Genomic DNA, 25697 nt, shown 5'->3' on the forward strand with positions numbered 1-25697 from the left:
CTAACCACATGCTGCTGGAAGCAGATAAAGTATGCATTTGACGAATGCTGATTGGTTTACTGGTGAGCTGGAATAGGGAAGGGAGTTACGGTGACAGAGTTCACCAGAAATGTGAAAACTGTGAGGAAAAAAAAGATAAAACTTCAAAGATCAAAAACTACAGTATAAAAAAACACAGACTGTTGCTGCAGTAGAAACCTTTTGTTGTTTTTAATGGTCTTTTGTTATAACTTCAATCTTATGTGTGGTTGGCTGGCGGATATACAGCAAAGCAAGAGTGACCCACAGACCAGTTATACCACATACTTTGTACAGTGACAATAAATTCTGCTCAAGCCGTAACTTATGTTAGTTTTGGTAAGTGGTGTTTATGTCAGAGGTCATTGTGTTAACATAAGGATTTTATGAGCGTGATTGTTAACTAATCCTTCCATTGGTCTGATAGCAAAAACAGAGAAAAATGTATGAAAATAGATTTATTGGGGATTAAAATATAATAAAAAATGCTGAACATTTAGCTCATTTCATATAACATGCTGATCCAGTATCCACATTCAGAGGCTAAGTGACTAAACTTTGAAAAAATACCACATTATGGATAACTGTTTATTTTCATTTAAGTCTTCAGTTACTCCTTATGTGATGAACAAGGTCTACGCTGGTCTCAGCATCTGGACAAGCTTAACTCCACTCATGGCTGGTTTTCAGTTTGCTGTCCCAAACTGTGAAAGACACAATATGAATAGACTGTGAAAATAAGTAAATAAGAAATATGTATTACTGTAAAACAGCACAATAGGGAAAGAGAAGGACACACATACACACACATTCACATCTAGCAGCAGTCTTTCTTTTGACAGGTGTTAATTTCTTCACAGCTTTATTTACACCTGACTAAATGTCCTTCCTCTTCAAATCGTGTCAACACACTCACACATACACACACACGCACGCACACACGCACACACGCACACATACACACACATCTGTCCACACCCCCAGTTTCTGTCTAATGAAAATAGAATGAATATCTGGCTGTTATCATCTTATTGCTGTGGTAGGAAAAAGTCATTTTAAATATTTTTCAGAATATCTTTCTTTCTGTCATTCTCAAAAATAATGTTTTCTTGAAAGTTGAATCTCTGAAATATTTTTAAAAATGCAGACTATACATAGATTAATTTAAATAAAGTACAGTTGTGGTCAAAAGTTTACATACACTTGTAAAGAATATAATATGGCTCTCTTGAGTGTCTCGTTATTTCTACAACTCTGATTTTTCTCTGATAGAGTGATTGGAAAAGACTCAAAGTTTGGTTCTTTTATGACTTTTGACCACAACTCTATATGTATACCTGTTTAGATGTATTCTCTTCTTCTGTGTCAGATGCGTTTGTCCTACTCCACATGTAGTAGCTGGCTTAGCAGAAATTGGGACCTAAGCTTTAGTATCATTAGTAACAAATTAAATTCCCATTAGGGTTGTTACCGTGTCCAAACAGACCTCATTCTATGCTCTCTTAGGCTGTTATTTCATCCCTCAATAGATGCATTTAACCACAACAGTCTAAACAGTTTTCAGTCCTTTGTCTCATATTTGTTCTGGAAACTGGTTGATCCATAAAAGTCACCCTGTACAGCCGCCTATGTCTGCTTATCCATCAAGCTCCCAAAGGCATATTGAAATGACCAATGCAGTCATATTCCATCTGGCCGAAGATGTGTATCGAATGGCTTCAGGAAAATGGTAAACATATTCAACAAAAGATATGTTATTGCCTAGTGCAATCAATTTTACCTAAAGTTCCAAAAATTGCACTTCTGGACTTGAGCTCTTTGAATAAACACTGGTCCTTCGTTGTTACGTTAAACAGATTAATTTTAAATATATATATGTAAAGATTGTTTTACATAATTGTAGCACAGAGTAAAGTAGTACAATGTTGATTTCATTTTTGTGTTAAGTTTTGGTACATTTTTGAATTTTTTTCTAAGAGAGCCACTGAATTTGGGTGAATAAAGATGAGCAGTTTTATTTTGATGCAAATATTTGAACTCTAATGTGGTACAATGATAGGATGCCACTTTGCAACAAGTCCAGTCCTGAAATCAGTCAGAGCTTCAAAACTTCAAAGTGAAAGAAATTTAAAAGCAGCAGAAATAAAGGTTATACCCATTGCTTTCTGTAGAACAGAACACTTACAGAGTAGTCACAGTATGTCTGTAGCAGAAGTAGTATAGGTGAATGTAAAGTCAGTACTGTCACCAAACACTTTTTCATGGAAAAAGAAGTTGCTGAACAAGTTTCTAAGTTTGTCGGATTAAAGAAAACCGACATATTTGTAATAAATGCTGCTAAGAGTGAAGGGGTGAGCTCATATATATTTTTCATTTTAGAAAAAGATGTATTCAAATATCCAAATTAACCTGCAAAATGTATAAATATGAATAGATGCACATTTTTATGTAGTTCTATTTCATTTCATTCCTAATTTTGTAAATTCCACATTTTGTACATGTGAGGAATTTAGTAGAAATGGGCCCATGCCCAATCTGGTTAAAAACTGATGAGTGTAGGGTAGCAGAAGATATCCACTATGATTGTGTAACGAAGGTAAAAGATTTGTTACTTATTTAATTTATGGTTATTAAAGTAGTACTCACATGCACTACATATCTGTCAGAAGACTGGTGGGTCAGCAGGAAATGTAACTAATGATAAAGGCAAAGAACTTTTCCACCATTGGCTAAAAACCTTAGTTGTTTCTCATGAATCTTAGTTAGGAACTTTCTACTCCTTTCCTCTGCCTTTAGTCCCTCTCTGCATTTCCCTTTTCTTATTTTCACTGCAGCTCCTCCTTTCTACAAACATTACTTGACTGTAAATGATACTACGTAATTGCTCGGCAACTCTGTTGAAGATGAGGAGGCTGCAAGAGGAACGCCTCCATCAGATCAATGGCCTTTGGCCTTCATGCACATTTATCATACACGCATATATTCACATAGATATTTTTAACTTTTTAACACACACACACGTACGAAAAAGAAAATCAAATACCAACTTTTATTCTCTTTGCACACGCAGACACACATACAGAACTTTGCTGTGATTAATTAAGCCGTGTGGAATAGCAGAACTCTATAAAGACATCATCAGGAAACTGAATCCATTCGCCTCTTTTCTTCTGATTTTAATTGGCCCTAACAGTTCATCACTGGAGCTATACATGAAAACACACGCACGCACACACAGAAATACACACACTTAAAATAAATAGGAAATCTTTATCTTGACCTCTAGCTAGAACTGTTTTGCTCTTGATTGCTTGCATTGGTCATGTGCCTTTACAACTGGTTTAATATCTGGTTCCAGCCTGCTCAGCACAAGAGCAAGAGAGATAGGAAAGGAATAGGTGGGAGCTGAGACTACATGTCTGCCGCTTGTATTTACATGTCATAGATTTTAATATTTAAAAAAAAAAAAAAACAACGGGAAGAAGTTCTTGTAACTCTGCAAATATCAGATGGCATAGTAATAAGAATGATATAGGGGTAACAATCTAAAACGACAAGCAAATGAATGTAGGGGCATGGGACACAACATGTGTATCCATTGTGCAAACACTGTCCCCAAGACATTATAGGTTGCACAGTGTCGCAAAAAAATTGAAAGAATGAATCCATCCATTTTCTTCGCTTATGGCAGGGATAGCTCAGTAGGTAGCGCTGTGGCCCCATGATCGGAAGGTCAGGGGTTTGAATCCACTGAACGGCTACCCTCAGGTACCCCTGAGCAAGGTACCGTTCCTACATACTGCTCCCCAGGCGTCCAGTGGCTGCCCACTGCTTCACTGAGTGAATGGTTAAATGCAGAGAGGGATTTCCCCACAGAGATCAATAAAGTAGACATTATTTACATTATTATTATTTATTTATCCTGATCCGGGTTGCGGGGCCAGCAGCATAAGCAGAGAAGCCAAGAAATCCCCTCTTCCCAGCCATCTCCTCTAGCCTTTCCAGAGGAACACCAAGGAGTTCGTAGGCCAGCGGAGAGATTTAATCTCTCCAGTGTGTGCTGGGTCTGCCCCCGTACTCATCCCTGATCTGGAGTGGGCACGCCACCCTTTTCCGGCTGAGGACCATGGCCTCAGATTTGGAGGTGCTGATTCTCATTCCCACCACTTTACACTCAGCTGCGAATGCCTCCAGTGCGAACTGTAGGCCGTCACCTGATGAAGCCAACAGAGCCACATCATCTGTGAAAAGCAGAGATGAGATTCTCAGACCACCCAAGTGGAAGCCTTCCACCACTTGGCTACACCTAGAAATTCTCTCCATGAAAATTATGAACAGAATCGCTGACAAAATTCCTTTTAATGGAATTGAACTACAGTGGTCCCTCGTTGTTACGTTCTAAAAATAACCCGCGATAGGTGAAATCCGTAAAGTAGCCAACTACAAACTTTATACACTTTTCTCAGACAGGCATGAATGTTTTCACATTTTTCTCTCTTGTTTAAACGCTTTCAAAGTTCAAACCTTCGTAGAAAAATAAGTCCAGTATTATAGATTGAAACCAAAGGCACCCGCAGTTGCCTTTGATGGTGCAAAACATTTAATCGACATTGTTGTATTTGTTGGGGAGAAAACTTACAAACATACAGTACAGCACTTCAGAGTCACACTGCTAGCGATCGAAGATTTATGTAAATTTGACAAGCTTGAACACATTCTGTACCGTACAAGACCGCAGCACGAGGTTGATTGATAATCGTCTACAGCCGATCAGGACGCAGACAACAATGCGCTGTAGAAAACAAAAAACATGTAAAATTGCACACAAAAAATCAGCGAAACAGCGAGGCCGCGAAAGGTGAACCGCGTTATAGCGAGGGACCACTGTACTAGTTGAGCACTTTGCTCTCAGATTGCAGTCTTACTTGTGAATTTGTTTTCTCTATAAAAGTTGAATGGGAGGCAGAGCCTTCAGCTGTCATGCCCCTGTCCTGTGGAACCATGTCCCAGTTTGTTTTGATGTATGCGCAATCATCCAGGTACGGAAATCCCCCCCAAAAAGTTGATTCCCTTCATCTGAACGTAGCATTTTCAGTGGGAGAAATGTTATGCCACTCATTTCGTCAATAATTAATGAAGAAACTCACATCACAGGCTATTGATTGACAGTGGTGTTCATTTCAGTCATTGTGCAAATGTCTTCTCTATAAGGTTGGCGAAACCTGCAGTCAGCTGAGAATCAATCAGCTGACTGAAGATGCTACGTCCAGATGAACAGAATCAACTTTTTGGGGGCATGTCCCAGTTTGAATTTGTGAGACAGTCTTTCTGTCTGATTTGAAGATTAGGTATTAAACCTCACCAACATGGGTTTAGGAATGGATCAGGTGAACTTAAACCATTGTATAGTTATGCTGCAAGGTAGCGATAGCCAGCTCTGCATCCCTGTTTTTGTTTCCTCTCTCTCTGCCATCTGCATCACTTGCTGTTCCAGACAATAACCCACAAAGCACCCAGTTGGGTAGGATACTGTCAGTCCAATCCCAAGTCAGGGTTCAGGCTGATGTGTATTAGTTCGACGACTGTATGTGATCAGCGCGTTAGGTGCACAGTAGTTGGGGACGCTGTGCTGCTGCATACATCTGTATGTGCTGCTATCTTGTTTCCATCAAGATTGCAGCAATAAATGCTTAATTTACTGCTGGGCTGCATATGAGAGAATTTACTTTTAAAAACCGTTAAAATGTGAAAGTTGTCTTTGAGCTTCCTGGGAGTTTCCAGGTTCAGGACAGAGAAAATAAAAGGGCCAAAACATAAAAGAGATTACGCCCATGGCCTTCATCCCACACTAAAACACGATCTGAAAGAACTGTGATGACAGGGAATAAATGCACAAAATTAAATTACACATGCAGAATGCAGAATTAATTTTGACCATTTTTTTGTAATAAAACAAATATCGCATCACTCCACACAGGATGAACAGCAGCATTGTCAAATGCAAATTAGCAAATGACTTGTACTAGTTGCTGTTGTCTGCTGTGTTTCAGGTATCATACACACACCACAGCATGTATGCTACACTATGTGGAGAATTTTAACTGTGATCTCACCATTTTGTGAGGACTGCAGTTCCCCTCAGTGTGATTGTCACTTCAGATGTCTGCTAGTCTGTGTGATCCTTAGACATGTAGAGAAGTCATGACCCCTGCAGGTCCACATGGATATGGAGGTAGAACTGAAGAAGGTTCTGCAACCTCCATATAGTGGAGATGTTATTTAGTATCTGTGATAGTGACAGTAAAAATTAAAGCTGTTCTGAGTTTGTGCTACACTCTGCATAGCATAAAATGTAGTAAAAATAAATAAATAAAAAAGTGTTGCTATATTTAGCAAAGGCAAACTGCATATCAAAAAAGATAATCAGAACAGATTATCTAGCATGTTAATTTTGGTTGGTGTAGTTAGATATTTGGTTTCTGATTGTCAAGTATTGTTAATAAAATTATAGACCATTTAAACACTCTTCATTTTAGAACAAGCACAGATTACCTTTATATAGGTTTTTTTTCCTATAGGTTAAATCTTCATTAATAAATCCTACACATTTTTGTATTATCATGCTAATTGGTGTGCCTTAATAGTAAGTTTTTATTCCAGTTACAGAAAACGCAGATCAGTCTTTGTGGCTGTTTTCTGTCGTTTTTGGTTTTGTTTTTATATGTCGATTTTAGATCATTTTCTGGCTGCTACAGGATATTCAGCAGTAGCAGCATGCTTGATGCTGACAACCTCAAGACATGCGATGGACTTTTTTTGTTATTATTTTTGCATGATTCAAAACAATACAGTAAAGTGATTTGCATTTGAAATTGTATTTTATTTAATGGCATGGATAATGCTTTTCAGATATGCATCAGAGGGAAGCATTATTAAAGTAATTAGCGTTAATTAATTGCATTTAATACTGTCAGGGTGGGTGTGCCAGTAGCGCCATGAAAATTAGATTAACTGTTTGTTCTAATATGACAGCATATTTGGAGCAATGCACATTTTTATTTGAGGTGGTATCTCATTGGCAGTATTGTCACTACAGCCGCTCACACTACTTCTATTTAACTTAACATAGGTGTGACTTAAAATTGAAATTAAAAAGCATTAATGAACTGGATCCTAGCATCAATAAGGCTGCATTATTATTCTGTCTTAACACTCATTTAATTTTTCCTTTATGACATACTGATCATTTCTCTCTACTCCCGCTCCCCCTCTTCCATTTGATCCATGAGCCTCTCATCCATCAATGCTTGGTACCCATAATTATGCGAATACTGCTTGTTTTGACAACACCAAGTGTGCTGCATTGGCTGTCCACATATTGACTTAATGAATAATCACTTTTGTTGAAAGGAGCATATTCAATCAGTTACCACAGTCCTGAGCTCTTTCAAGCAGCTCTATTGTGTTCATTACAATAGCTGTTTCCACTTTCTTTTTTCACATACTGACAAAATTGTAATCATCTTTGTAAAGGATTTAGATCTTTTTAAAACATTATACAATTTAATTTTATGAAATAGATACACACCTTTTTTTACATTAAGACATAAAAGCACAAAACTTAAAATCAGTTTAGAAGAGACATCTATTTGAGATAACACAATTAGGTGTGAATGTGCGAGTGAGTGTGAATGGTTGTCTGTCCCTATGTGTTAGCCCTGCGACAGACTGGCGACCTGTCCAGGGTGTACCCCGCCTTTCACCCTATGACAGCTGGGATAGGCTCCAGCGCCCCCCGCGACCCTGAAAAGGATAAGCGGAAGCGAATGGATGGATAGATGGACAAAAATATTCACATGTTTTCTTAATTGTTATGAAATATTAATAGTTCTTCTGATCTCCTGACTTATTAACATTATTGCAATGCTTAAGAGCAAAGGAGGCCTATTAACAGCACCTTTCCACACCAGTTAGAGGTCGTCCTATGTTGGGGGTATGGGCAAATCAATTACTCAAAGAGCCTTACAAAACAACATTACAAAAAACAACCAAGATATTCGTCCCAGTGATGAGTGAAATGAAAGTGTATTTGATGGACCGGCAACCTGTCCAGCCTGCACCTAGCCTCTTACCCAGTCTCTCCCTGACCCTGATGGGTGGGGGGTGGGGGTACCATCAGATGCAGATGGGCAGCTAAAGAATTGCCTGAATTACTACACTATTTTAAAATAGTAGCCTTTGTACTTCATTTTCCTTTTTGGCCATTACGATAAACTCTGTCAACAACCACGTCAAAGTGTACCATACCTTTCTCCAACTAAGAGCTTGGATAGCCTAAAGCCGCCCACATCGAACAAGTGGTTAAGAGGATTGATGGACAGACAAAGTAGCAATTAGAGTGGTTAACAAGGAAATTTTGTTGATGTTACTATAAAACGTCTTCTTTTTTAATGATGTCCAATTGATTTCACATTGCCAGTGTAAACCTGAGGTATTTTGGTATACTTTTATTCTGCGCTCCTAAGTAGTATCTGTAACCTGCATCAACACCTATCACCAGTTTAGAATCAGTAGTTAACCAAAGCATGCTATCGAACTATGGAAGGAAGCCAGGGCACACATTGGAAACACAGATCAGAGATTTACATCCGGAACCTTCTTTCTGTGATGCAGCAGCACTAAGTATTATCCCATAGTTCACCTTGTTTCCACTGAAAGGTAGAACTATGTCCACAATTCCATGAATTCTGTTAAAGCAACAAAATCGTTATTGCTTTAATCCCCATGCTTTTGACTTGATGACCTTGACCTTTTGAGCTGTTGGTCACAACATATATTTGTTTTTTGTTTTTTTGCCATATAAATGAAGAGTCATGAAACTTTGAGATCACGCCTCATATTTGGTCATAATCCAGAGAGTATACACAATATATAGCTGTGTTTACAGACTAGATTACAATTATTAAAGGATCATAGAGGGATTAGAATTCATCCTGAGGTTAACATGAGTGGACCATGTTTAACAGTAATCCATCCTGTTGATGTTGACATAATTCAGCCTGGACAAAACTGAGGACCAATAGTGAGACAGTACCATCCCTAGAGCTCTGTTTACATGGTAAAAACTGTCAACTGCCCCTATGCCTGGCTGATTCCAGACACTCCCAGGAGGTTCCTGGCACCTGCCCCTGCCCCATTGTCTCCTCTGGGATGGCCCTAGTGGGCAAAAGCTCTGCAAAGCACAAGGATCCTACTTTGTCTCAACTTGTCTCTCTGTCTGATATGTATCCCTGCAGACCCTAAATGGTGATGTGGTTTCTCCAAACAGACAGGCTTTTTAAAGTAGGGAAATGTTAAATAGGTATCTCTTTAGCCTTACACCGCACTTTATTGATCAAAAATACTCGCACTCACAACTGTGTGCGTCTGAGATACTTAAGGGTAAATATACTGACCTTCCAATTAGTGAGCAACTCACTCCTTTTGAGCTGTTGCTGCACATGGCTAAAACCCAGCTGGTTTTGTAATACTACATCTAGCTAGAGAGTTGCTGTTGTACTGTTTCCAAACGTAAATGGGTTTTGCGTGAGTTAAGGCAAAATGTCCATGGAAAGCAAACACTGATGTTAAAATGAAAAAGAGTTGCCTACTGCTATTCCTCCACTGGGTGTATCTCTGTCTGTCCCACTCCTCTCTGTTCTGGCCTGTGTGTCTCTCTGCCCTGGGCTACAGTTGCTTTGATGGGCAGCATGGGAGGGGGTTGGCATATTTAATTCCCAGATGAGAGGTTTGACATGGGATGGAGGCAGGGTGAAGAAAACGAGACACTTCAATCATAGACTGACAGTTTTCACTATTGTGGATTTGTGTACGCACATTCTTAGGGTGTGTATGTGTGTGCGTGTGCATGTGCAGCATTAGCTGTAGAAATTCAGTGACATGCTTAAGCTTTTCTAGTATCTTCAGTGTCTTGTTTTGAAAGCGATGTTTTGAAGTATGTATTTTAGTTTTCTGTGTGCATTGTCTTTTTAGGGCCATAAATAACAGCTATCTGTTCTAGCAATCTGTTCTTAAAAAAATATAATAATAATAATAATTATAATAATGATGGGGCCCTTGCACCCCAGGGTTCAGGGCTTTATGTACCCATTCACATGGGTGTCAATTAGAAAATGTATGCGTGACACCTAATTTAAAATTTTATGATTTGAATTTTTAAAATTTGCTGTGGTGCACTACAAGAAAAGCTACACAATTTAGCATGGCTGAGGTCTGTAGTTCAGCCTGACCAAATTTAAAGTTGAACCCTTTAAAGTTGAACTTTAAAGGGTTCACCACTAGATCACTTCACCACTAGATCAGTAGATTGCAGCCTAGTGAGAGGAAAAACAGTGTAATCAACATTGTACCACTATGCCCCACAATGGCTGCAGCCACCAGGTTTCCATTACTGTTTGGATCCTCCTGGAGTTTTTCCCCTATCCGTAGAAAGCTGTTTACTCACTGTTTACCTCAGCTATCAATGCCGGGTGAGAAGCACCAAGTTCTGTTTAGGCTATAAGACTTCTGACCGATGACAGCAATATTGCGATATCAATACAATGATAGAAAATTGCTCCCAGCATGACCTGGAAACACCTTCAAACACACCATTCCTGTTCTTCAAATTAAGTCTTGCCACAAGAACTCTGTATTGCTTGGTAGACCACAATAAATTGCTTGTTGGCACAATACCAGCCTTAATTTAGCTGAAATTCTGAATGTTATCTAATAACCAAATAAAAATGGTGAAATTTAGCTTTGATGACTTCCTAGTCCCAGTCTTGTTACATTCTTGCGTGCAGGTATTCCCCCATGCTCCATTTCTATGTAATCTGATTTTAGAAACATTAACTTTGTGGTTAATTTACAAGTTTTGTATCAGGACTTATGGTGAGGCCATATTACAGAAGACCATGGGTGGGCCCTTAATGTCTATTGACATGGTCTCTGGGATGATTAACGGACAAAAACAGTGGATAGCGGTGCCTAGCCCATTAAGCTTGATCTTAAATCATTCACAGAGAACTTTGGCTAAAAGAGGATTACAAATGTCCGTTATTTAACTATGATTATTCTAGGTAATTTCTTGTGGTGTGACTTTTTAATTAGTATTCAGGGATTTGTATTTAAAATGACTTGCATTTATACGTATAGAAGGAAATCATGGGTGGCTCCTTTTAAATGTTCAGGTCATCTGCTTTCATAACCGCATCTCAGTGTATGCAAGCAAACACTTCAGCATTGACCCTCCAGTTTATGAAGTTTGAATGCCTACAGTCACCCCGTCCACGGACCACTCAAGAGAAAAGCCTGACAGTTGCATAGACTCATCTCATTCAAACCAAACTAACAAATGAAGGGATCTCTGTATGTCTGTCTGACATCTGTCTAGCCTATCTGTGTAGCCTATCACTACAACCATTCATTCAATTCTATTCAGACTTCAAAGGTGTGTTACTAAAGACGAAAGAAGTGTGTGGATATTGCGCTCCTCTGTGACCTCATTAAAATCTCAGCAGTTTGGAAGTTTTTATATAAACCTCAGATGACGGTGACATCTCCCTTTGTCGATGCCAACAAAGGACAGTGTAAATAATGGCTATTGCAGAAACTGTTGGGAAATGCGATCTGATAGTGAGACAAGCTCTTATAGATACACAATTTATGTTTCTGCTGTCTAAAAATGGCATTTGGCCATATTTGTAACACATTATTGTTTTATTACGCTTTTTCTGGTATATCCATGCATGATAGAAATTGTTCACTTTTGGAAACACATTATTGTTAAAATATATTTTGTACTAAATGTACTAATTCAATTTAGAGATACAAAACAGTTTAAAAGAAACCAGATTTATGTGCACTACACTGTACATCGCTTTAATTGTTTATCCAAAATAACAACAGCTAAGGAAAGAAACTGTTGTCTTGATATTTGATTTGATTTTGATTTGATTTGATTTTATTGATTAGCATTCAAATTCAAATCTCAGTGAAAACAGTGAAAAAACAAACAAACAAACAGTGAAAACAGAACAAAAATCTACCATAAAGAAAGAAAGCATGAGACAAGGCTAATCAAAAGGTATTGGCTGAAGCATTTGCTTATTACGCCAACCCTTTTCACAAAATATCTTTTTGTATGCAGCTCCTGTACACAGGGCTTGAAGAAAATAATAAAACAAAGCAAAAACCAAACAAACAAACAAACAAACAAAAAAAAAACAAAGAAAAAAAAAACTTTCCACCTTAGATAAGTAACTACATCAAAGCAAAAGAATCAAGAGGTTGTTTTTTTTTTTTTTTTCTTTCTCCTTTTTGCTCTTTTCATTCTTGATTTATATATTTTTCTAATACTCTATTTTTAAACATATTTTTAAACAAGGAAAATGAACTACACCTTTTTAAATCACTGTCATAACTATTCCACAGGTTAACTCCTCTAACAGAAACACATCTCTGCTTTATATTTGTCCTTATCTTGTTTTTTTTAAAGAAATCTGTTCCCCTTAAGTCATATTGACTCTCTCTGACTTTGAACAGCTTCTGAGTACTGGGGCAAAGCAAGTTATTTTGTGCTTTATACATTATCTGTGCCATTTTATATTCAACTAAATCATAAAATTTCAGGGTATTCAGATTAATAAACAAAATGTTAGTTGGTTCTATATAGTTTGATTGGTTTATAATTCTTATAGCTCTTTTTTGTAACTTGAAAATAGGAAGAGTGTTCGTTTTATATGCATTACCCCATATCTCCAGACAGTAAGTCATATATGGAAGCAACAGAGTACAATAAAGTGTGTATAATGTTTTTTTGTTCAGGACATGCTTTGTTTTATAGAGAATAGCAATGGTTTTTGACATTTTTGTTTTCACGTGGTTTATATGAGACTTCCAACTCAGCTTATCATCAATTATCACTCCAAGAAATTTATTTTCGTACACTCTTTCAATTTCAATTCCATTAACCCTTATTTTAGATACATTTTTCATTGGTCTAGTGCCAAAAATAATCAATTTTGTTTTCTTTATATTTAATGATAACTTATTTACATCAAACCAGTTTTTTAATATATTTAACTCCTTTTCCGCTGTAGTCAGAAGCTGTTCTAAGTTTTTACCTGAGCAGTACAGAGTGGTATCATCAGCAAACAATACACATTTTAACAGTTTGGAAACACTACATATATCATTTATATATAATATAAATAATTTAGGGCCCAGCACAGAGCCCTGAGGAACACCACAAGTTACCTTCAACTGCTTAGATTTTACATTATTGAATTCGACATATTGATATCTTTCATCCAGGTAACTTTTCATCCACTTGTATGCTATCCCTCTTATGCCATATCTCTCTAGTTTATTCATTAATATAGAATGATCAATTGTATCAAACGCCTTTTTTAAGTCTATAAAAACACCAACAGTATATTCCTTATTATCTATAGCATTAGATATCCCTTCAACAAGTTCCATCACTGCCATTGAAGTGGACCTTTTCACTCTAAAGCCATATTGGTTATCACTTAGGAGATTATGCTTCTCAATATATTTATCAAGTCTATTAACAAATAACTTTTCTAAAATTTTTGAGAACTGTGGGAGTAGTGATATTGGCCTATAATTGGTAAACTGACATCTCTCTCCGTTTTTATGGATTGGAATAACTTTTGCTATTTTCATTTGTGAGGGAAACACACCAGTTTGAAAGGACAGATTACAAATGTATGCGAAAGGTTGCACTATATATTCTATAATACTTTTAACTAATATCATGTCAATACCAAAACAGTCAGTGGACTTTTTATTTTTAAATGTCTTCACAATGTTAATTATTTCTCTATGAGTTGCAGCACCAATAAACATGGAGGACACATTCTGAGTAATATGTTTATTTAGGTCGTTATTATTTCTTGACTCTGGAATTTCTTTTGCTAAATTAAAGCCAACATTTACAAAGAAATCATTAAATTCATTTGCAATGTCTTTAGTTTTATCAAGCACAATATCTTTATCTTTTTTAAAATAATCTGGATAATTCTTATTTTTTGAGCCCTTTTTGATTATACTGTTTAATATCCTCCATGTTTCTTGTGTGTTACTTCTACTTTGCTCCAATAATTTGTGGTAATATTCTTTCTTACTTGTTCTTATAATATTTACTAATCTATTTTTATATAACTTGTACTTTATTTCAGCATCTTTTGTCCTCTGTTTTATGAATCTCTTATATAGGTTATTTTTCTTTTTACATGCATCTTCTATCCCCTTTGTGATCCATGGCTTATTTGATCTGTGATGCTTTCTAGTGATTTTCATTAAAGGACAATGTTTTTCATATAGTGAAATTACAGTTGATAAGAATGCATCATACGCACTATTTGAATCTTCATTTGCAAAAACCTCATTCCAATTGTGTTCCTTTAAGTCCACCTGGAGGGCAGCAATGGCTCTTGTTGTTCTATGTCGTATCATATCAAATGTTTGATTCTTTTGTTTAGTTTTAATCCCAAAATAATTTTGAAAAATTGCAAAAACAGGAAGATGATCGCTTATATCAGTTATAAGAAGTCCACCTACTATTTCATGGTCAATTTTATTTGTGAATATATTATCTATCAATGTAGCTGTATCAATTGTTATTCTACTTGGTTTTATAATTACAGGGAAAAGGGAGTTACTATACATTGTATCTATGAAATCTGTTGTTTTCTGATGTCCATTTGGGTTTAGCAAATCTATATTAAAATCACCACAAATTATTTGCACTTTTTTATCATTTAGGTTGCTAAACATAGCAGCAAGTTTTTCATTGAATATCTCAAGGCATGAACCTGGTGTCCTATAGATGCAACTTATAATTATATTGTTAGCTTTTTCAACATGAATTTCAATAGTGACACATTCCAATATGTTATCTATGGTGCTTGACATGCATTCAATCAGACTACATTTCAAAACTTTATCTACATATAAAGCAACACCGCCTCCTTTTTTATTCACCCTGTTCATTGTAAATAATTCGTATCCTTCCAGTCCCATTTCACTAACTTTCTCATTATCGAGCCATGTTTCTGATATTGCAATTATATTAAACTTTTTTAACTTACTTAAGCATTCTGTAATTTTAGAAAAATTTTTATACAGGCTTCTACTATTGAAATGTATGACCGACAATGCATTTGCCATTTTAATATTCACATTTAATTGGTCATCTGTATAGTACTCACAAGTATTATTGGTGTTATTGTAGAAGTGGGTATCTGGGTCAATGTTACTTTCAGGGTCATTCATGTTGTGCTCTGCATAGTTAAACGTTTTGAAGTTCGTTTTCTCAGCGTGTGTGGCAAAATAACCACCTTGACAGTCCTTTTCATAATCAAAGTCTTCCTCTTCAATATCTCTGAATGGAAACCTATAATCTGTGTCCAAACTTGTCATTTATGTGTTTTTGTTGTTGTTGTTTCCATTGTTTTTGAGCCGTAAGGCCAGAAACACTTTCCATACCCATTGTTCATTATCCAATCGTCACTTTTCCAATAGATTCCATAGCAGATTCCTGATTATTTATATTGCTCTAAGTCTTTGAGTTCTCTTATCATCACAACTTTCGCTTCTTCGGGATTGCCATTTAGTCTTATCATTACTTTGCAGTTCCTCGTCCATGTCGCTTGTATCTTATTTTGTTTTCTCAGGCTGCGTGCCTGTCTTGCAATTTCAGCAGTCTTTTTCGTTAAATGTTCATTTAAATACACACCAGTCCCTTTTAGCTTCTTACCCTGTTTCAGTAACTCAATCTTTGTTTTGCGACTCACAAACCGAAGAATGATTGCTGGCTTTGTTTTACTGTCTTTTCTGGGAAGCGTGTGGCATGCTGCAATATGATGGCTCTGAATACTTACATTCTTCGTTTGAAGGAATTTTATCACTTGCTGTTCAAGCGTTTACAGCTCCTCTACCGGGGCATTTTCACCGTCTTTACCTCCGCCAGCTGTTACTCTGGCGTAGGTTCGGTGTTGCGTCTCCAGACCACTTATGACTAAATCATCCATTCTTGTGTATTGTTCAAGGTCCTCGATTCGCCGTTCCAAGTCGTCTATTTTCTTGTCCTTGTCCTTTATGAGGTTTTTTAGTTGTTTTATTTCATCCATTAGGTCATGTAGCATACCTTGTTGTTTAGCCACTTTGCTCAGTTCATCAGACATGAAATTAAGCGATTTCCTAATCTCCTCCAACTCCTCTTCAACTCCTGGGTTAGCTTTTTTAGGTGGCATTTTGAAAATGGTGAGATTAGTATTTCCTTGTGATGGCCCGTTGAAGTCACTGTTGATTTACTTGTTGGTGCCTTGCTAGAGGAGCCTGGGCCCAGTGGCTGCTGGAGGATCCTGGGCCTGGTGGAGCAGGAGGATCCTGGGCCTAGTGACTGCTGGAAGAGCCTGGGCCTGGTGGCTGCTGGAGGAGCCTGGGCCTGGTGGCTGCTGGAAGAGCCTGGGCCTGGTGGCTGCTGGAAGAGCCTGGGCCTGGTGGCTGCTGGAGGATCCTGGGCCTGGTGGCTGCTGGAAGAGCCTGGGCCTGGTGGCTGCTGGAAGAGCCTGGGCCTGGTGGCTGCTGGAGGATCCTGGGCCTGGTGGCTGCTGGAAGAGCCTGGGCCTGGTGGCTGCTGCAGGATCCTGGGCCTGGTGGCTGCTGCAGGATCCTGGGCCTGGTGGCTGCTGGAAGAGCCTGGGCCTGGTGGCCTGGTGGCTGCTCTGGTGGCTGTATTAACTTCTACAAGTTAATACACAGAAACTGCCGGTAAAAGCTGCGTACAGAGCGGCGAATCACTCGTCGAGCATAGTTAATATTAATGAAGCTGACAGCTGGTCACTTGTTGACAAACCAGGCTATGGTTATGTGGTGTTTACTACCACGTATATCAACAATCAATCGCAGAGAGAACAGACACACTGTGACTTTGGTGGCACTTTGACCTGGTGCATCTAGAAATTCCATTACATCCCATAAGTCACTCCAGGTCCTCTTAACTAAAGCTATTCATCTATTTGGCAGTGTTGAAATGCACATGTGTGCAAGGTTGCCTTGGGTCAGGAGATACAAGTAGAAGAGCATTAGATACCAGTTGGCTGGAAAAGGGAGAAATTTACTGAGGCATCGTAACAGCTGGAATAAAACAACTGACACCAGATAAAGGAAAATAGAAATAGTTGATATTTAGCATAGGACAGTTACTAGTTGGAATACTAACGCATTTTTAAGAAGTCCTTTGCATAATTCATTTTTCCACAAAGGGATATACTCATTATGTACACCCTTCACCCCAATTTCCATGCCCCATACCCGATTCAATTGTACATGGTTCCCTAATCTAAGCATTGTCTAATCATAGAAGAGGATAAAGGGTGAATTCCTTGTCTCATTTCAGAAGGAATGAGGCAATGAACAGTTTATACTCTTACCTGAAACAATGTCTAAACACAGATAATTGAATAATTACAACATTTTTGTTTGGCTGTAGCTTTATAGCCATTGCTGGCCTGTGTGCACATGATTATCTCTGCTGTTGAAGGCAGAATTTCAACCCTGGATTCCTTTTCCTACTTGTACTGTTATTTACAATAAAATATAACCATGGTTGCCACAGAGCCAAGCTCATCTGTAACCGGAAGGTTGCCGGTTCGATTCCCCTGCTCTCTGTCCTGGTTGTTGTGTCCTTGGGCTAGACACTTTACCCTACCCCCTACTGGTGTTGGCAGCGATATGGCAGCCTCTATCATTATTATTATATTTTGAATACTATTTAAAATGTTAAGCCTAGAAGAGAGAAAAACAACACGTTTATCTGTGGAAACATCCTGCAGTGAGGAGCAGAGAACTCTTTTCCAGTCCGATGAGCTCTCTTGCTTCTGTGCAAAGATGAGACCCATGGGACGGCAAAGGTGGCAGTGGGGTGAGAGGAGCATGTATGTGGTGGTGTGTGTAACTTACACTAAAAGGTATACTGTAATAATATGGACAATCAATACTGAACACAACAACTGTGTGTTCACTGTTGATGATTTTCTTGATTTTCGTGTTACACTTAAATTGTCGGGCTGGGTGTGGTTCAGATCTACCACTCAGGCAATTTGTTGTTTGACCCCTGACCACTCCTCTTTATGTATCAAAGTATCCTTAGGCAAGATACTGAACCCTGAGTTTCCCCGATCCATCTGTCAGAGTATGAGAGATGAGATGAGATGGCCTTTATTTGTCAGTTGCAGGTCTTTTGCAGGTCCTAACCCTAGAGTATGTTTGAATGTTAGATAAAAAGGCTTAAAAGGTACAGATAAATGCACCACCTGAATGTTTGTATGATTGGGTGAATCTCAAATTCAGTAGAAAGGCAGTATATCAGTACGAGTTTTCATACCTTTGCTTACAAACATGAGAGGGGTATGCACAAAAGAAAAGACTTTAAAACACACAGGTTATTAGGGTTCTTGACAGAGAGAGTACTCGTATCTCATGTGAATTAGTTAAAATTAATTCAGTTCACCATATCACTGGATATTTCCACTGATCCACTCATAGCTTGTTTTTGGCCTTGCTAAAAAGGGTGTAACGGCCGTACATCTATTTTAGTTTGCTTCATCATTTCCCCTTTTTTATAAGTAAACATCCACCTGTGTCTGGAGACTTGTTTTACACCATGTAGCATTTTGAGAAGTCATTTTCACAGAGCTTTCATAGTACAGATGTCTTTGAGTTATTGCTCAGCTTAGTCAAATTATCTCTAATTGTATTTGTAGGAAGACAAGGCTACTTTTTAATGGAAGTTAATTCACAAGTCCTTGTGATGCATAAAAAATTTCCTTGTACCTGTAATTTATTCTGACTCATGTGTAACAGAGCACTATCCGGGGCCAGTAAAATTCACATTTTTTGGTTGAGTTTTACATGATCTTTTCTGAAAAACATTTGTGCAGTTTTTTGTATGTAATCATAAACATGTACGTTGATATTGAATGTGTCTTCCTTCCTCTTTTCCTCTCCTCAGTCTTTATGGCAGACACATGCAGGCCAACCCAGAACCACCCAAAAAGAACAACGATAAGAGTAAGAAAATCAGCCGCAAACCACTGGCTGCCAAAAACAAGTGAAGAAGAAATAAGAGGATGGAAAATCAACACTTATTTAGCAGCCAGATTCACTGCATGTGCCTTTTGTGCTCCTTTTTTGTTAAAACCCTGTATTGCAGTTAAATATATGAAGAGTGTTTCTGCCTACAATGTGTCATTTGGGCTTGTTAACTCTCAGAGTCTCTGTATTTATGATTTGTTACTTACAGGAACTTGACATGTTACAATTGATAAAGATTGCAAAAAAGCGCAAATTGATTTAAGTACAAAACAAATTACTGTAATGTTATCTTTTAGGAAAAAAGGTTTTTCTATATACCAAAGGAAAAAACTGAATTAGGATGATTCTACTTTTGTGTGAAAAGAGCTTTTAGGTATTTCAGAAACATTGTTAGGAGAGTTCAGATACACATGTTCTGTTACTTTCAAACTTTCCTATTTAATTATTATAATCTAGCGTAATATTATGGTGCATATAAAAAAATGCATTAACAGCTTATTTAGATGTTGTCATACATTTCGATACATGTTTTTATTCGTGCCTAAACTACGGAAACCGGTTAAGCCATTGTCAGTATATCTATCATGTTGCCTGTTGTTTACCAATGCCTTGTAATGAAGCATCAATTTTTTTTCTGTAGCCATCTTCATCTTTGGAAAAATTACACAACCTGCAAAGGAGATCTAACTATGAAACTGAGAGACACTGCAATCATGCATGCCAGCCCAAAATCACCCCCTGATTTATCATGCTTTTTACAGTATTAGGGACCATAATGTACAAAATTAACACCATGTTATAAGACTTGAAATTAACAATTATTAGTGTTAAAGGAAATGTTGGCTGAGGATATCTATCAAGTGATCAGAATGATCATGTTTATGATCTGGCTGCAATCTGAGGACCTGATGTCCATTAGAAGGAATACAGATTTAAGGTATACACTAGCTTTAGCCTTGGAATTATCGTCCGTCCACCTATGGTGAAATCTGCCATTAACTGTATTCATTCCACTAATGAGAAGAATTTCAAATGAACATGAAATATTATGTTTGAATCCCTCTGTGCTTTCCATTTCACGTTTTCTCTCACATTCTGTTTTTCAATGCCAAATATTTCACGATCTTTCTGAATGTGTGAATGTAATCCATGTTAAGCTTTTATGCCAGTTCAAAACATGCTGGTCATTAATTGTACTCACTGCATTTCAGCATTTGCAAATAAAAAAGGGTACTTTTGTATTTTTCATTTTAGATTTGAGTACTCTACTTCCTACAAAATACAGTGGAGGTGCAGATTTCTTTGCATGTATTTCTTTCTAGAAACAGCAACGGCAATTGAGATAAAGGAAACCAGCTGAAAAAGAATCAGTGTTTTTGATGCAAAAGTAAAATCTTTTTGCCTGTCTTCTGAATGTGATCTTTTGAATTGTTTTCATTTAATTTCATTTATTTATATAGCGCCAAATCACAACAGCAGTTGCCTCAAAATGCTTTATATTGAAAGGTAAAGACCCTACTATAATAGAGAGCTACAGAGCTACAGTCTAGGAGCTACAGTGGGAAGTAAAAACACCCTTTTAACAGGAAGAATTCTGTTAAAAACTTTGGGACTCCAGCAAATCAGGCCGAGACCTGAAATCTCGCCGGCTACTCCGGCTTCCTCCCACACTCCAAAGACATGCGGTTTAGTGGGGAAAGGTTAATTGGAAACTCTAAATTGCCCATAGGTGTGAATGTGAGTGCAAATGGTTATCTGTTTCTATATGTTAGCCCTGCAACAGACTGGCAACCTGTCCAAGGTGTACCCTGCCTCTAAAGTAAAGGTAAGTAAAGAAGAAATGCTGGGTGGGAATCCCCCAGCAGCCTAGGCTTATTGCAGCCTAAGGGTTCAGCATCATCATATCCAGCCCTAACTTAAGGAAATTTTCAGCCTAATCTAAAGGTAGAAATAGTGTCTGTCTCCCAAATCCAAACAGCGACCTGGTTCCACAGAAAAGGGCCTTGAAAGCTGAAGGTTCTGCTTCTCATTCTACTTTTAAATACTGTAGGAACCTCAAGTAATCCTGGAGTCTGAGAGTGAAATGCTCTATTGAGGTGATATGGTAACTTGAGGCCTTTAAGGTAAAGTGGTGCCTAATTACTGAAGACTTTGTATGTGAGGAGATTTTAAATTTGATTCTGGAATGAACAGAAATCCAATAAAAAGCCAGTATGAGACAAATGTGCCATTTCTTTACTCTTGTTGCAGAATTTTGGATCAACTGAAGGCTTTTCATGGAGTTTTTAGAACAACCTGATAACAATAATAATGAATTACACTAGTCATGCCAAGAGGTAATAACTGCATGAAGTAGGTTTTTAGCATGACTCTGAGACAGAAGTTTGTAAATTTAGACATCTTGCAGCTGGTCATGGAAGTCACCTAGGCATGAAGACAGCTTCTACAAACATTTGTCAAAAAATGGCTCACTCTGAGGAGCTCAGGGAGTTCGAACTTGGTACTTTGATAGGATGCCACTTGTGCAAGAAGTCCAGTCGTGAAGTTTCCTCACTATTATAGATTCTACAGTCACCTGTTAGTAATAAAACAAAGTGGAAGCAATGTTGCCTTAAGATAAGCTCAACAACAGCTTCCAAGGCGAAGTAGTTGCATCCAAGCCTTAGTTCACCGAGTGCAATTCAAAGCATCAGATGCAGTGCTGTAGAGCACACTGTGTCTGAATGTTAAAGCAGTGGAGATGTGTTCTCCAGAGTTACACTCTTCTGTCCAGCAATCTGATGAGCTAGTCTGGGTTTAGAGGTTGCAGTAACTGCAAGCATGTTAGACAGCTTTAAATTGGTAAATTGGAAATTGGTATAGGTGCAAACCCCTATGTATTAAGAATGGGGACTCCAAGATTCTTCACACTGTTACTGGAGGGGAAGGTAATGCCATCCACACTAAGCATCTAAATAGACAACATGTTTCTAACTACAATAACCCAAAAAATTTTTTATCTAACTTTAGAAGCATGGAAATTAGAGGTAATCCAAGCATTAAGGCATTCATTATTGACGTGTCACCTGATTTTCATGGGTATCATCTGCACAATAATGAAAATGCATACTACGGCTTATAATAATACCGCCTAAGGAAGCATGTATATATATGTATATACCGGTATGTATGTGTGTATGTATGTAAATAGAATTGGCCCTAGCATGGAAGCCAGTGGAATTTTATAGGTCAGTGTAAAAGTTTTTATGTTTCAGTGGGTAGCTTTAAATGACAGAAGCTACTCTTTAACTTTAAATGCTCTTCCTGGGTGGGATAATAAAATTACCGTTTTGTTCTCACAGCCTTACAATTAATAAGTGTGCATTCATGATCATTTGTGTTTTACCTTTTTTTGTTTTCATTCTAAACCTACACAGGTTGTTTCTGTTTTTATCTTGTCTTTGAAGTACAATGAAATGTGCTATATAAAAACCGCGGGGACTGTCCAAAAATCTGATGACTCAGGTGGGCCCAAGGACTCAACCTAAGAAGGGAAGTATTGTCATAAAGTACTTTGTCAGTACAAGAGAAAGTTTGCATGTGTGTCCTCACTAGAATAGGGATTTGTGCTGGTGCGTGTAACTGTAGCCTATGATTTAAATTTGTTAACTGGTAATTATTTGACAATGCATTTCAGGTCAGTTTATGAAGTAAAGAAAAAGTAATGTATTGAATGGTCTAATGCAGCGGTCCCCAACCCCCGGGCCTCGGACCGTTACCGGTCCGTGAGTCGTTTGGTGCGAGAGTTGAGGTTCAGGTGTGAAATGTGTGGTTTTCAGGGTTTTTATCGGTTTTTAGCGTTATTTTGTTATCGTTTTTATCGTTAACTCTGCAGAGTTAACGATAAAAACGTTTTCCTGGGCCTTTCCACGTGTGTTATGAATAAATCTTCTTTTTTTCGGTACCGGTACTAGTTTTATTTTGTTCTATTTATCCGCGACACCTTAAAGGCCGGTCCGTGAAAATATTGTCGGGCATAAACCGGTCCGTGGCGCAAAAAAGTTTGGGGACCGCTCTAATGATCTACTTTCTACAGGAAGTTTGGGGACCGAAGTAATTTAGTATTACTTTGAAAGTAATGTATTTCTTTTGTTGATTAATGACCACAACACTGTACATGTATGACATCCAGCTGTATGAGTAGGAATGAGCAATGTGATTTACATATATATAACACCCAGCACGCCCCTGCGGGCGGTTTATCCTTCAAGCTCGGGTCCTCTACCAGAGGCCTGGGAGCTTGAGGGTCCTGCGCAGTATCTTAGCTGTTCCCAGGACTGCGCTCTTCTGGACAGAGATCTCCGATGTTGTTCCCGGGATCTGCTGGAGCCACTCGCCTAGCTTGGGAGTCACCGCACCTAGTGCTCCGATTACTACGGGGACCACCGTTACCTTCACCCTCCACATCCTCTCGAGCTCTTCTCTGAGCCCTTGGTATTTCTCCAGCTTCTCGTGTTCCTTCTTCCTGATATTGCTGTCATTCGGAACCGCTACATCGATCACTAGTCATATATATATATATATATATATATATATATATATAATTTGTAAAACTGAAGATTTGTTACTAAGGATGTGTTACAAACATATATCCTTAAGCCCACTCTATTTACAGTCATTTCTCCTGCATCTCATTTGGTGGATGTTGTGCCAGTTTTGCCCTTACTTCATCTCAATTCATCTCACACTTTTCCAAGGATACAATAGTCCCAGGCTTACTAAAGCCCATTGATTTTCACAAGGTGATTTATAGGTGGCGTGCACGTTAGGGCAGACTTGATTGTATAAGGGAGGCTGCAGAGTGCCACTTTAATGAGGATGGTGACACAGGGTTGAGAAGTAAGCACCCAGCTTACCACAGGATGAACCACGATTATATAGCTGCTGTTTTTCTTTAGCTTAACAACCAAAGGTACAAAGCATGTTCTAACACAGTTAGGTTCATAAATATTTGGACAGTGACACACTTTTTGCATTGCTTCCTCTGTACATCATCGCAGCGCACAAAAAAAAAATCGAACCTAAATTAAAATTAAAATGAATACTTCAACAATTCTGTTTTGCAGTGTTAGTCAGTAAGTGACTGGCTGCTCCTGTATGGGATTAGAACAATGCCACCTTATCCCATGGTCCAGCCAGTGATGCGATTCACATTCGTATATACGTCCTTATTCGTCCTTATGTGCCGACACCAGTGTTTTAGCTAGCAAAGCGGCGTGACTGATGTGGAGTGAAGCCACGTTAATGACAACGTGTACAACCATTAATAGCAAGAGCAGGACAGACGGAACAATTGACGGAAAAAGTGTGGACTTTATACCAGTTTTTAAATTGTGTTGATCGGCCACGTGAAACCAGAGTTATGATAAAAATATCTGCAATGTTTGTTTTTCTTCCTGAATACTGTCGTTGTTTATATTTACTGTGGGAAGAAACGGTAAAAACGGCATTTTATAAGGAAAGCGCTTGACAGCACTCTCCACCTGTGAGCAAAAACAAAACCAAAAAAAACCCCACCCTTTCCTATTGGTCGAAAAATGTAACATGTCACCAATCAAAAAATGATATGGCAAAATGGCATTTAGTTGTTTAGGAAGGGGGAGGTTTTAGGAGTGACGGTGGTGTTTTGAGATGTGAGAGATTTGCGACATTTAGCGCAAATCTTGTGTAGTTGTGCCACAAATAATTTGTGTGACATCAGATTTGATGCAGAACACCTGATTGTTCTGTAAATAGTTTGAAATGTTTATTTTTAAAAAATGCCTTGGATGCATTTTTAGGTAAACAGCTGCAAAAAACTTTTTTTGCAGCTGCAGTGTGCTGCTAGCCTGAGGCTGCAATAGGTCCTGCTGCCTCAAGTCCGCCACTGCCTGCTTCTGATGCATAGCTGCCAGATCTTCCATCATTTAAACCAAGGTTGGCACCAGCTGTACAGGCTGTGGGTCTGACAGCCTTGTGGGAGGCATTTAGCACCAGTGTAGCAAGTTACGATGCCATCTCTAAAACTTTGGGACTTCAGCAAACCAGGCCGAGACCTATTATCTACAAATAGAGGAAACCTGAAACTGTGGAGAACCTTTTCAGGAGTGGTACCAAATCTTATTCAGAGTGCATTAACAACTCGTTCAGGACGTCACAAAAGAACCCAGAACAACATTTACACAACTACTGGCCTCACTTTTTTTCTGTTTAGGTCAATGTTCAACATTCAACAGTAAGAAAGACACTGGGCAAAAAGGGCATCCATGGAAAAGTTCTAAGGCAAAAACCACTGGTGACCAAAATAACACAAAGGTTTTTCCCATATTCGCAAGTGAACATTTTAATGATGAATCACAATTTCAATCACTATCAGAATACTTCATTAATCCCTAAGTTAATTATTATGCTCTCTACCAAAAAATCCTGAATGTTCTGGCTCTGAAGCTCGAGTGCACTTCAGTTATGCAGGAAGACAATGGTCAGAAACATAC

The 25697-nt window shown here is 38.2% G+C and overlaps 1 protein-coding gene across 1 annotated transcript in view; it reads left to right on the top strand.

The window, feature by feature from the left end:
* The window catches only part of rsu1 (Ras suppressor protein 1), a 44598-nt gene extending 24160 nt beyond the window's left edge, over nucleotides 1–20438 (top strand). The window contains exon 9 of the mRNA XM_026179575.1: nucleotides 19103–20438. Within this exon, the coding sequence (XP_026035360.1) occupies nucleotides 19103–19205 (103 nt within the window). The 3' untranslated portion in view covers nucleotides 19206–20438. The remainder of the gene's footprint in view (nucleotides 1–19102) is intronic.
* Nucleotides 20439–25697: the final 5259 nt, after the last annotated feature.

The sequence above is a fragment of the Astatotilapia calliptera genome, chromosome 9 (assembly GCF_900246225.1).
Source record: "Astatotilapia calliptera chromosome 9, fAstCal1.2, whole genome shotgun sequence".
NCBI lineage: Eukaryota > Metazoa > Chordata > Actinopteri > Cichliformes > Cichlidae > Astatotilapia > Astatotilapia calliptera.